A 14,066-nucleotide genomic window follows, 5' to 3' on the forward strand; every position below is an offset into this window, starting at 1 on the left:
GCACTTCCTCTGCTTTTTTCACTGTCTGCAGATTGGATGCTGTTACTAAATCTTTGTGTCCACTTGTCTTCTTTTTTCCTATTCTTTGGTTACAGGGTGATGAACAGGAAGCAGACACTGGGAAAGCCGGACCAGAGGGATCTAAATGAGAACCTGGCTGCCACTCATGGCCTGGCACACATGATCCAGGAGTGTAGGAAACTCTTTCGGGTCAGTAGCTAACAGAAAAAGGGGGTGAACCTGTATTCAAACTCAGAGTTTGCTTGCTTTTAAAGTCAAAGTTAGCTTAAAAAAAAGACTCAAAGATACAGTACATGATTTAGATATTAAGATCTTTTTAGTGGTCAGACTGCCGTTAGGGTCAATGAAGGTGTGTGTGACATAATGAACGTCAGCTCTGGCTCACCATGTTTTGTCAAACACTCCCAGTGTTTGTGCTGTAAACAGACATCTGAGTTACATAACTGCTAAAGTTAATGTGACAGTTTTTTCTACAAATGGCCCCATTTGTACTTGAGTGCTTTGCCCATTTGTACTTGAGTGCTTGATGTAACTCTGTAATTCGACTTTAATTCTATTCAGGCTAAAACATGCCCTGTCCAGCACAGTGTTCATCTTATATAATACTGTAATATATATTACTGTAATTACCAAATTATATGTTACTGTAATTACTAAAAGGGTGCATATTGTGTTATTCCTGTATAAAGTTTTATTGGATTAAGGGAGTGCTTCCTGACTTCCTGTGATGGCAACGTTATGAAACTCAGTTACCTTCCAAATTGTATTTTTTTAAATTAGATTTCTGTTTGCTTGTGGAGGTTAATAACTTTGAAATGACCAATGAAATAATTGACTGTAATTAACATCAGTTTAAACCAGTCTTTTCCTTTTCTAATTAATATCCTTTTCTTAGGCTGTAATGTTGTTAGGATTAAATTAAACCTGAAAGACTGAAAGCGCAAATAAGACATTGACATAATGAGAATGAGAGAGAAAAACAAGGATGAATAAAAAATACATTAATTTTTAAAAAATATATATGTGAATATAAATAAAACACAATAATTGAGTTTTCATTCTAAGACATGTCTAACACTGAGATTTTCTCATTTACAGTGTGACTAACTGTCCTGACCTTTGTTTCCTACACATCTTCTCCTTTCCCCAGATCCCAGAAGAGATGAATCGCTGCAGGAACTCCTATGTGGAGCAGGCACTGCTTCCACGACGCCTGGAAGAGCTTGCAGGCGAAGTAGCTGGACAAGGAGGCTACAAGGCGTACCTCCGGGAAAGTTTAGATGTTCTCCTCAAAGAGGCCAAGGACAAATTTAAAGGTTATGACAGCTGCTCCACACCCGAGCACGCCGAGCTGGCCTATAGAAAGGCAAGTCCTCTTTTTATTCATCAGCTCTTACTAGTTCATTTTAGATATTTTTGTCAGGCATAATCCATTCCTTCCATACAGCTTCGGTCACTGTGTTTGTGACAAAACCTGAATACAGTAATAAAAGTCTTACAAAGTCAAAGTATTGGCACACGTGAAAGTCAAGAGGAAAAGCAGATCATTAGCTGGTCTGTCACTAGCATGTAATCAAGCCACCATTCATGACAGTGTCTCCTTAACTATCCCTGTTTCCTGCTTTCTCTTTCCCTCATCGTATTCGCTTCTCCCTGTCTCTCGTTTCTCTAAATATCTAGTGGAAAACCAGCAGTTAGGGTTTCCTGTATAGAAACTCAGTCGTGTGAAACTGGCCTGGCCCTTGCCTTCTCATTCCCATCGCAGTACTGGATTCCATCCCAGAATGACATCAGCTTGACATAGACACACACAGAAACATACACAGTTTCACCAGTATCTCATATCTACATTTCCTGTATCCAGTGTGCAAGGGTCCTGTCTGAGGTTATCTTTTCTCCCCTTTGTGAGACACATGGCAAACAGTGTTTTTTTTTTTTTTTTTAATCATGTGATGGCAGAAGGAATCAGCTGACTTGGCCAGAGGGCAATGAGAGGTTTTGAACATAAACTGATCATTGTGAATAAAATTATGACTCCATAACCACGTCTAGTGCTGGAATTTTTGTTATTGACTTTTAACCACGTCTCATTTCTTTGACTATAACTAATAAGCTCAGATCATTGTACATTGTTCTAGTGTAGGTATGTGACATTTTATTTAAATGTTCTTTAATGGAAAGGAGTTGAACCTATGTTCAACCATTGACTTTTCAGACTTTTCTATACTAACTGTAGGGCAACTATATTTAAGTTAACCCAGCCTTTCCATGTGTTTCTCCAGGTGCATGATGGGTTCCCACTGCGGCTATGGAAAGTGACTGTGGAGGTCCCTGCAAATCCTGAGGAGATTCTGACACGAGTGCTGCGGGAGCAGGCCCACTGGGACGAGGACCTACTTGAAAGCCGAGTGGTGGAGACACTGGACGAGAGGACGGAGGTATACCAGTATGTCAGGAACACCATGGCCCCACATCCCACCAGAGACCACGTGGTGCTCAGGTAGTCCATCTCCCTTTTTTGCTTACAGTCTGTCCCACTGTTTACTCCATCTTTTTTGCTATTTCGCTCTGATTTTAATTCCATCTCTATCTGCTCTTTCTAACAGAACATGGGCGACAGACCTGCCAAAGGGAGCATGTGCACTTGTGTGTGCGTCTGTGGATCATGAAGGGGCATCCGTTGTAGGTGTTCGAGCCAATGTCCTCACGTCACGCTATTTCATCGAGCCCTGCGGAGCCAACAAATCTCGACTCACACATATTTCCAGGATCGACTGCAGGTGAGTGGATGATTGACAGAGTTAAAGCCTTAGTGTTTTGATAGTTCAGGGCTGCTCAGCTAATGACACAATGAGCTAACACTGCTACTCTTTCTTTCTTTTTTTCCTATTTGTTTATTTATTATTTAGGGGTCGTTTTCCAGAGTGGTACAATAAACTGTATGGTCACTTGTGTGCTGCCGAAGTGGCGCGGATACATGACTCATTCACTGTGCCCATGGACAAATGACAAAGCAGTATGCAATGTGGGCAACATAATTCTCAGCAGCTTCTTTGAAGCTCAGACTGTTGGACCATAATTTGGATCCTAATGAGGAGCGGAAATGAGTCATTCCACCCAGTCCAACAGAGAGGTTGATCTTTATGCACACAGTTAAAGGACAAACTCCGGATCCTGGATTGAAGGACTTCTTTTATTTGCCCGGATTATGTCACAACAGACTGATGTTCCCATTTTAAACTGTTTAATTGGAGCTCTCGGTGTGCTGCCAAGAGGACTCATGTCACAAACATTCAACTGGGCCAAACGACATGATGTCGCTGATACAGGATGTGAGATTTAAACTTTATCCAAGGGCGCTATTGCTTCTAAGAAGCGAGGGGAATTCATAGTATGTGTGCGTCTGTGTGGGTGCATGCGTGTGGTTGTGCATGGGTGCGTGCGTGTACACACGCACTAGCAAAGCAACAAACAGTTTAAAAAAAAACATATTCTCCGGTTTCCAGTTACAGCATAATGTGTACATACCATATTTTGTTCACAGAAATTGTAGGTGTCTTTCTTGTGTTACCTTGTTGCCCCTTTTCTGTTACAGCAAGACACAGGAGGTATAACAGACAATACTGTATTCGGTTGATTAATGAATCCATGGGAGAAGAACGATGTGAATGTGCTGATAGTTTGCAGAATGAGTGGAGACAATAGAAAGGATATTGTGAGACAGGAGGCGACTGCAGAGGGTTTTAGTGTTGCAATATATGAAGCCAGAGAGAGATGAGTGGTGGTGGCTGGCTCACCAAAGAGAACAACGTTATCTATAAAAGGGGCTCACTTATAAAATGTATATCTTCTCAAAATGTGTCCTCATCCTCTAAAGAATTTATTCCACTAGACTTTGTGTCGTACTTTTGATATGGAAGTTGATTTTGTTCTTCCGGATACATGGGCAATTTGTTACTCTGCTAGCTCATGCAACATTGTGCAAAAAGCCAGTTATTCAATGACTTTAAAGCACATTAGGAGCCCATAAGAACCTGTCTTAGGTTCATGTTTGAGATAGGAAATGTTATATATTTTGGACCACGTGTGCCATCATCCTAGCACACAAACAGGTTTTAGGGACCAAAGACAAATAAAGTAACTTCCCCATGTTGAGCCTTTCCTCTCTGTTAAATGTGTTAACGCTAGATTTCGTAAGAGCACAGGACAACTTAGTTTTTAAAACTTCTTCTAAGCATCACTTCAGACATCACTTTATACATATAGAAAATAAAAACAATTGCTTTGATGTACACAAGAACAGAAAAATACATGCACTGTTCTAGAAATCGTAGACGGTAAAAAGGTTGTAGGCAGGAAAAAGGTCCTTTTATAAAGGTGGACATTTTACAGGTTTTACTGTAAAGAAGAGGTTTGGATGTAGGTTGAATGTTGCATTGTGTGATTTCAAAGGAAGGAAAAAACATATGTGTAAAGCTTTTTTCCTCGTACTGTCAACTCAGATTAAAAAGAAGTAACAGATTGAGGGACCTCATAACAAAGTTGACCTTTATTCATTCATAACAATGCTTCAGTCTGAGGGCTCTCATTTTCATTAGTTGTATGATTAAGTCACTAAGCCATTGTTCATATCATAAAGGTTTCTACCTTTAACTCTGCCAAATAATAACACCCTGCTATGACGGTTAATTTAAAACAAATGTATTTATACCTCAGATATGTTTCTTTTGTACCATTTTATTTTATTTTATTCTAAATGTTAAGCTTTGTGTTATGGAAATGAACAAATTGTTTATCTTTTTTATTAATATTATTTCTGTACAGGTTAATCGAAGTGCACTATTAAATGTATTAAAATAATTGTGTTGAGAGTTATGTAATTATGTGTTTATGGGATGACTGCACCAAAGTTGTCTTTCAAGAGAAGTTCAAGCTTTGTTCTGATTTTCCTCTTTAAATCCCTCAATCACTCCAGTCATTTGTTTACACTACAGTTTGTTCCAAGTGCTTACACCTTCTCAGATCCAGACTAACCCTGGATTTCCATATTCAAGCCCCCTCTCCACTACATCCATTTCACTATTATCTTCATTCCACATCAATAAATCCGTGATTAGGCCAGAGAGGCGTGAGCTGCATGCAGGCGGGTATAAACTGGCTTGCTAGATGGAGATCTCACTTCTTGCTTTGTATCTTACATAACAGTTTCATGTAGCAGGACACAATGGAGCCCCTTGTATTACTGCTGCCCTGGACTAGACCCAGCAAACTCTATGAGGAGTGGGGCAGTCATGCGGCTAATGAAGGGGACAGAGGGAGTCCAAGGGTCAAAGCAGGGCCTAATATACCCCATTATGTTTTTAATCACTTGGAAAAATGAGAAGTGGCTGGCTGTGGGGGGGAAAAAAAGCGTTTCCTTTGCCGTCACATTTAGGTACCATAAACATATTCTATATAGTATATAGTATTTTCAGGTATTTTCCACATATATACACTATGACAGCACAAAAAAGTAGACCTAGAAACCCCACCGCCAAAACAATATATTTACATTTTATGCCGGACCATAAACACCTCGAGTACTATCTTAGAGAATGCAAGTGAGGAATCAGAACCTCATAGGGACTGAAAAATCTAGCTGCATTATCTTTGTGTGTTTACTCCAAATGCTGGTATGTTTTTGTATGTACATGTGTATGTATTTTTGCTGGGAACCCAAACACCTCTGGGAGATTATGCAGGGCCAGATAAGGCTGACCAAGATTCGGCCCCACAGCTGCATTCCAGCACCGTTGTTTGAGAATGGAGCTCAGAAGGTTTCCCACATTGATAAATGAACGTGTGAGTGCACGCTTGCTTGTATGCATTTGTTCCTTCGCTCAGTATCAAAAAATGCTGTGCTCAGTTCAACAGAACAGTGTAGAGGTTATTTCAGGGGTATACCAGGCCTGAATTTAAATCTCATTTTTACATTCACACCACATGATCAGAGAGTGCTTGGTCACAAGAGATGCCACAGGTGTGTCAAATATTTGACAGGAACTGTGGGTCACATATCTCCATGCTGACTGAAATTCTCTAATGGATCACTGGTGGAATTGTTGTGGAAACAGAAATGGTATGTCACAATGATAAGACTGTATTTTAAGAGTCAACAAGACTGAGAATATAGTCAAACAGTGTTTCTACAGTTGACCTCATATCAGTCCCCCAAAGTTATTCCAGAAATGTCTTGATTAGAAGTACATTTTTTAACAGGGAAAATCTGTCTGTATGTCTGTTTCCTAGAAAAAAGGCTGGTGTATGGACAGAGTTTGCCTGTAGTAAAACACCTACACACTCTCACACACACTTTGTAGTTGTCTTAATTTGTAGTAGGGTTAAATTCACATCCCACAAAGGTGGTGTCACAGTCTCGGTATGAATGATCTTGTTTGTGTGTACGTATGAATGCATGTATGACCGACAGAAAAAGAGGAATATGTGGCATAGCGGGGACACGGAGAAAGAAACGCTTCCTTGTGTGTTTTAGTAGACACACAATAAGCATTAACACCTAAAGCCCTTAATCAAATGTAAAAACACACATGAGTGGAGGTAGTTCAAGACTGGAAATTCTTTCAGTTAAAAAAACATGTTATGAACTATTGTGAGTTTTTCTAAATAAATGAACTGTTTAATACGTTTTTCCAATCCTATCATTAGATGACACCTTTCTTTGTCTTTAGGCCTATAGTGGGGGCAACTGTGGTGCAGGAAGATAGAGCAGTCGTCCACCAATCCTACAGCTGTTGGTCCGATCCCCGGCTCCTCCAGTCACGTGTCGAAGTGTCCTTGAGCAAGACACTGAACCCCAACCTTAGTTGCTCCGGATGAGCTTTTGCCAGCTGCATAGCAGCTCCCCCGTCAGTCTATGAATGTGTGTGTGATTGTGAGTGCAAATAGGTGAATAAGAAGCAGTGTAAAGCACTTTGAGTGCCAATAGGTAGAAAGTGCTATATAATTGCAGATCATTTACCATATGGTTTTATGCAAAATTTTAGATATCTTGCTGAAATTTCACAGACCAAACACAAGGGTTCGCTCATCTGGCTAAGTGACAGAATGTCTTTTTCACAGTTCAACATTGACCTCTGGTGGCTGTGTGGATTAAAACTAGTTAATTATGCATAATGCATTCTTTGGTTTTTGTATGCTAGACTTACACTATAATAATCAAACATTAAAATCTAAAAATCAAATTTACAGAATATGTCAATGTACTAAAAACATATCATTAGAACAAAATGTATCTTTATGTACTTCAAAAGTTCTTTTTTTTGCTTTTTTTACAGCTGCCACAGAATCACAGAATTTTTTTTCTTATGCCCTGAGTTCAGGGTCGTTGCAGCCGATCATTGTTCGTTCATTTGGCAGTTTTTAAGCCAGATGCCCTTCCTGACGCAACCCTCCCCGATTTCTACCTGGCTTGGACCGGCACTGCGCGGCTGGGGATGGGAATGGGCTGTTAGGTGTTAAGTGTCCTGCTCAGAGACACTTCGGCATATAACCGGGACCGGGGAACGAACGACTGACCCTATGATCCGTAAGACGACTGTCTTACACTAATGCTGAATAATTTCGTACGATTCAAGGTACAAGATTTCCCTTACAGTTCTGGTGAAGATGCTCAAAAAGGGAGCTACTGGCCTAAAACCATGATCTTATAATTAGAAGTCAATAACACAAAAATAAGTGGTTGAGAAAACCTTTTGGTTTTCAGCTTTTGGTGAAGATTGTCCAAACATTTTTAGATTCTTTTTCATTGTTCAATATATGCATATATTTTTAGTATAAAACGCTGAAACCCAAAGCTGTTTGCACACACATTTAACTTGTGTGCTATAGTTTTGTCTCTTTGTACTAATTGTCTTTTTTTACCACTAGAGGACAGTACTTCTCCACAATATGCAATTTCTAACAGCCATCATAGCACAACGTACATTAATAAATACATGAATGAACAGCTTGGCCTTTATTTTATTTGACTTTCTGTGACATTATACAGTCTTGCCTTTCAACAAAGCAAACAGCCTGTACCAAATGAACTCAGCAACCCCTAAAGCCTGGCTAAAAGTCATTTGGCATATCAGATTATTATTGTCTTTTTATTTTGTGCTTGTTATTTTGCATTTTGACTTCTTTTGACTTGGCCAATATTTGGCACACTAACAGCACTGTTTTTTACTGTTGAATTTAATTTAATGCTTTTTTTCCAAATGTAATTAGCAAAACATTCTCAGAAAAATGTGACGCACAGCACATCATGTGCTTCCTTAAAATCTGATTTGATTTTCTGACTTCAGACAGTGATAAAAGGAGAGGAGACAAAAGATAGCAATAATGCCGTTTCATTTAAGTCACTCAGAAATCAATACATTAAATCCAGTGGCGGACTCAGGGTGTGTGAGGGGGAGGCGTGAAAAATAAATCGAAAGGGAAGATGATACAGTCAGTGGGCCCCCATTAGTAAAATACAACCATGCCTGTTTGTGTCATAGTTTTCCTTGACAAAATGAACATGACATCATGGGTTCCATCATGTTTGCCTTTATAAACAGGAGGATTTGAACTGGGGCCTTATAATTTTGGGACAACCACAATTAAGTCAAGATGACAATTGTTTTTATAAAGACAACGAAGAAGAATTGTCAAATTTTGGTGGTTGATTGGTGTGGAACAGAGCAAAGTAGTGTCTTTTGCTAAAAGGTGAGATTATCATTCATTTAATCAAGAATGTGAAATGAGGACTCAAATGCAACCCTGAAGCTAGAGTTTACTTAATCTGTAAAGTTAGAGGGCAATTAACATAAGGGCACCATAGAGAGAATCTTTATTATAGGGACATAGTAAAGTAACACATCTCTTGAACAGGGGATACAAAGAAACAATAGGTGAAACAGTCCAAAAAGAGGCAAGTTTAGAAATATGAAAGTAGATTGATAAGCAATTCAAAAACAGCAACTGAAATTGAAGCATGGTGACTGGGAATTGAACCTAGAAGAGGGGAAAAGCTAAATGTCAGACGAGAAACCTAAATGTGAATAAAGGTAGGTACCTTAATCAATGATTTAGACAACCATGGTCAGATTAGAGCAGAATGTAGTGAGAACATGGGTATAAGGTAACGTGTGGGGAAATATACTGAAACCTAACACCTAGACCAAAGCACAGGCCACCAGAACACTGCAGAAATCTCTAACAATGGTCTAGCAGTGAGTATGTGGTTACTGAATGCTTAAAGAGAGTCCTCAAGGAGCAGATGGAGAGCAGGTGAGTGAGTGAATGGTGCTTGGTAGACATGGAGGGAAAAGGGTGCAAAGAGATTGACTGAGTGACAGGTGACAGAATAGGCCAAAGCTCCTTTTGGCTTCCACTATGCCACTGCAGTTATACTATTTTCTCAGGCACCAAGAAACCAGCCAGTGCTGAACATCTGGAATTATCAACTGAGTTATCGGCTGTAACTCAGTTGGTAAGGCAATTGACCATAGACCACAGGGTCAGTGGTTCAATCCCGGCTCCTGGCTACAAGTCGAAGTGTCCTTGGGCAAGACACTGAACCCCAAGTTGCTCCCGGTGGGTCAGGTGAGCACCTTGCATGGCAGCTGCCGCCATCGGTGTGTGAGTGTGTGTGTGTGTGTGTGTGTGTGTGTGTGTGTGTGAATGGGTGAATGGGAAGCAACATTGTAAAGCGCTTTGGATAAAAAAGCGCTATATAAGCGACTATTTATCAGTGTTTTGACAGAACTGGAATGACACAAATTGATCACCAGTCAGTGGTTTATACATTTTTCTAAGCAAAGATCCCCCAAGTATGTACACAATTACAATAACAACAACATTTGTTAAAACACACAGTAGCAAGGGTTTGGAGGAAGGCAAGGGCAAAGAATGAAGCTTAACTAAATGCAGAGGAAGGGACAGAACCAGGGAGAAATTAAGACACAAATAGGACAGATGATCCTGCTGCAAGCTGCAAATCCAAGCAATTTAGTGATTTTGTGTTTTTTGTTGTATATCTGAGAAAAAAAACATTAGATTTTTAATGATTAAATGATGTGCAACACTATCCCCGAGATGCTGCAACCCAGGCCAAAACCACTTGCCACCCAATGTACAATTTTCTGGAACACTCTCTTTAAAGTGCCATTAGAACAGATTGGACACAGCTAAGGAAGGTGAAATGAATTACATAAATCGACGCTTAAGGAGGTGGTTACAAAACGTTATTACACAAGCACTTGTGATGGAATTTTCTAGCAGCCTTTTAAAAACTCCAGCATATTGACAGATGCGTGAAGACGCACTTGTATAATATTTAGGCGTTTTGTTGGATTCCTTTAGATTTGCTTTAGATCCCGTGTCTGCCTAAATTTAGGAGCACACGTTCAAATAAAAGCGCTATAATCTGTCTGGTTCAAAACGTCGCTTCCGTAGTTACGAAACTTTCCAACACGGGTTTTGTAACCGAGACGCTGCGACCAATCACGGCCCGAGCTTGCTGCTCACGTGCTACTGTATTTTATTTTATGTAACGTCTATGGAAAAGTCCTTTCGCTGTGCTGTGAGGACCGTGGCAGCCACCGAAATGTGTAAACACGGTAACAGAACAAAGCCTGCATCTACATAACATTCGCTTCCTTAAATTCTGACGCGATAATGTCGCTCCAACAGCGTGCAGAGGACGCTCCGGAGGAGAGCAGCGGCTTCTTCATCGGCGCTGCGGATTCCGACAGCGTCTCGGAGGAGGACCACCATCAACTTATACTCCAGAAAGCCAACGCGCTAGCCTCCCAGAACTGCCTCAAAGAAGCCATTTACTGGTTCTCTGCGGCTAGGCGGTATGGTTCTGTACGGCCTGAGCAATTAAGCACTTTTTTGGTCTGTATCCTCCGTAACTTCAAGACAAAAGCGGCTGGGCCAGACGCGCTTCCTGGCCAGAATCGGGGCAGTTCTTCGGACGTCATGTTCGACTGTCCCAACTGCCGCAGTTTTTTAGGTGAAGCTGTGACCATCGCCTGTGGACACACGTATTGTAAACGGTGTTTACAGCGACGGCTGCTCTCCAAATGTAAGCTGTGCCCTGAAGCTGTGAGGGGCGAGGAGAAAACCAATGTACTTTTGTCTGGACTGTTAGACAAATGGTTTCCCGACGAGCTGAAAAAGTGCAAAACTCTATGTAAAGTGGACGAGCTGTGCAGGAGAAAACGCTTCCAGGAAGCAGTGTCGTTAGCAACTAACGCCATTCAGTCAGGTGAGTGTTGTTAGCATAGCCACGCAGCCACGGTGTTCGGAAAGAGGCGTTTTCCTGGTGGTGTTTCCTACGCGCACACTTAGGGGAAAAATAAGACAAACATGTATTATGTTATTTTACCAACTTTGAATGAAAATAATGAGGATGCGGTAAAACGTTGTGTTTTACTACACTTTGCTTATTGTCAGTGGCCAATACGAAACATACAGAGCCACGTTCCAGTGAGAAACACTTTGAAACCCGGCGTTGTACTGGTACCAGCTGCTGTGGCCCAGCTTATGAAACTCCACAAACTGAGCATGCGCGCTTTGTGCAAGTTGCATAAGGCAGGTCGTGACTTGCACCGGGGCAGGTTTTGTAACTTATAAAAGGAAAGGGTGACTTTCGTATAAAGATCTTGCCATGGCTGTTTCGAGAAAGTGTTTCCTAAATGTTTTTAAAAGGAGACGATTACAGCACTTGCCAGTTGATTGTTAGAAGGCAGTGCACAGCTTGTTGATAAAATACTCAGTAAGGCAGTGGTTGGCTTTTGTTAGACCCCAATATTATACAATGAGGGGAAACCAGGCTGTTTATGTGGAATTTAAAGGAAAAGACCCCATTCAGTCTTGGATTAAGGCATTTAAAATTGCTCTGCTTTGAAAAATGAACGGTGTCAAATAAGGATTTCCGTCAAAAAATTGACTCTGAATGTGAAAATACTGTAAATTCCACAAAACAACCTCTATTTCAACCTGACTTTATATTCACTGTGCTTGAAGTTATCACACTTGATTAAGTTGTTGATTGGATTGAATTAGACTCAATAAAACTTGTGATGTCACAGTTCATGCTCTTAGATGCATTTCTTAAAGATTTTAAAGAGCTTAGTGAAACTTTCATTGTAAACACTGCACATTCTTTAAGTAGCTCTTAATCTACATAGGTTGTGACAGAAGGAGCTACTGGTTCAAATCCCAATATTAGTTGTAAACATACAATTTATAGAATTGATTAATCATTGTACTAATACTAATAATACTAATACTAATGCAAAAATAAAACATTTCTTTCATCCCCTTAACAGTTTACATCTCCTAGATCTATCTTAATCCATCGTCTAGTCATAGATGGGTATTTATCTGGAATTACTTGTCTATGCGTTTACATTGTGTGACTTTTTTTGCTTCTTAAACTTATCGTTTCAAGGACATATTGATTGTTGACAGAATGTAAATACATTCATTTTCAAAACTTTCTATGTCCTTGGGATGTGTTTTTAGCAAAATGTTTGTCGAGACAGATCGCAGACAGTCACCACTGTGGGAATGATGTAGGTATACCACATGCCTTTTGGCAGGCTGTGCCGGCCCTTAGTGCAGAGGACAACCTGAAAAGTAGGGGGGAAATAATTCATAATAATTTAGGGTGTGATGACTTGACAAACAACCGGTTATCTTCATATTAGCATTTGCCATATATCAGAAAAATGAGCCAAATCACATGTCTCTCATTGAAAGGTAACACATTGCTGAGATTATTGGCCTGCAATGTGGTCCATGAAAAATGTTAAACTTTACCCTATTCGTCAAAAGTCCGAACTGTTAACAGAATGGCTGATGTATATTTTTTTCCTCTTGTGTTTCCTGCAGATTCCGAGATGACCGTTGCAGTTCGACTGTCTCGGGCGGAGGCATACATGGCTCTCAAACAATACTGTCAGGCATTGGAGGACACCGAATTTTGTACTGGGTCCAGCTGCTCTGCTGAAGTAGGTTACTCTCTGATACTGCAGAAGTAAATTAGACTAAACAAACATTTCATAAACTCAAGTTTGCAATGAAGATACCTTTCCAGCAGTCACTTACAATTTTTTTTTAAGGGAAGAAAATCACTGTCATTTTGTCATCAATGTAAACTTTGCAAAACTTTGCAAGCAAAGTTGTATACACATGCTCACACAGTTCATCACATCCCTTTACTTACTAGGGCCTGACACGTGCACATATTGTTACAGTCTGTGCAGATATTTTGGTCAGTCAGCATTCACTTGTATTTTAAACTGCTGCCTTGAAAGCCTGTCTGTGAGAACATCATGTAATGTTTCATTTCATTAGTAAATTAGTTAATTACATGTAAATTCTAAAACACTTTTTTTATTTACAAATTAAATTAAAAGAATTTTCATCTTCAAGTTAATAAGCTACAAAACAGTATCATCATTAAAGAAGGTTTCTAGACCACAACAAAAAATGCATTGATTAAAGTCAGTGCTGTTAATGGTTATTGCCTCAGTAACAGGTGTCTGATATAAGCTTAGAATAACTTTTTATGTTTTGTTAAACAAATATCAAGAAACCAGCAATTATCAAATATCAAAGCACTGGGTTGATCATTAATAGTTTAATTGAAATGTGTAGAATTTGAATGTGTTCCAGTGTTTTCTAAAGATGCAGGCAAACCATTACAAAACCCCTCTGTAGATTGTTGTTTATGGAGTTTATTCAGTTTTTTTTTTTTTTTTTTGTCCTTTCGGCTTATCCCATGGCTTCAGGGATGCACTAAGTGTGAATACACAAGTAAAATGTTTCTGTCTTTGTGATCTTTCTTTTCAGGCTTTGTTTAGGAAAGCTATGGTGCTATATGAAATGGGGCATGTGGATGAGTCTCTCCATGTTTTCCTCCACTGCCTGGCTGTGGATGAGGACTTCCCCTGTGCTAAGAGACAAGTGGAAAAGGTGGGAGAATTAAGTCATTACAATCCATTTGC

The 14,066-nt window shown here is 39.9% G+C and overlaps 2 protein-coding genes across 7 annotated transcripts in view; both read left to right on the plus strand.

Moving 5' to 3' along the window:
• dlc1 (DLC1 Rho GTPase activating protein) overlaps positions 1 to 4,881 on the plus strand; it is a 73,078-nt gene extending 68,197 nt beyond the window's left edge. For all 5 annotated transcript variants that reach the window (XM_067496886.1, XM_067496888.1, XM_067496887.1 and 2 more), the window contains 5 exons: positions 96 to 210; positions 1,172 to 1,387; positions 2,304 to 2,521; positions 2,628 to 2,801; positions 2,931 to 4,881. In XM_067496886.1, coding sequence (XP_067352987.1) covers positions 96 to 210; positions 1,172 to 1,387; positions 2,304 to 2,521; positions 2,628 to 2,801; positions 2,931 to 3,030 — 823 coding nt within the window. In that variant the 3' untranslated portion in view covers positions 3,031 to 4,881. The remainder of the gene's footprint in view (positions 1 to 95; positions 211 to 1,171; positions 1,388 to 2,303; positions 2,522 to 2,627; positions 2,802 to 2,930) is intronic.
• Positions 4,882 to 10,576: 5,695 nt separating this feature from the next.
• Positions 10,577 to 14,066, plus strand: part of lonrf1 (LON peptidase N-terminal domain and ring finger 1) — a 29,638-nt gene continuing 26,148 nt past the window's right edge. Inside the window, exons 1-3 of one of the 2 annotated variants that reach the window (XM_067498162.1) lie at positions 10,577 to 11,317; positions 12,949 to 13,067; positions 13,912 to 14,034. In XM_067498162.1, coding sequence (XP_067354263.1) covers positions 10,723 to 11,317; positions 12,949 to 13,067; positions 13,912 to 14,034 — 837 coding nt within the window. In that variant the 5' untranslated portion in view covers positions 10,577 to 10,722. The remainder of the gene's footprint in view (positions 11,318 to 12,948; positions 13,068 to 13,911; positions 14,035 to 14,066) is intronic. The other variant, XM_067498161.1, reaches the window with a different exon arrangement.

This window comes from Channa argus, chromosome 3 (assembly GCF_033026475.1).
Source record: "Channa argus isolate prfri chromosome 3, Channa argus male v1.0, whole genome shotgun sequence".
NCBI lineage: Eukaryota > Metazoa > Chordata > Actinopteri > Anabantiformes > Channidae > Channa > Channa argus.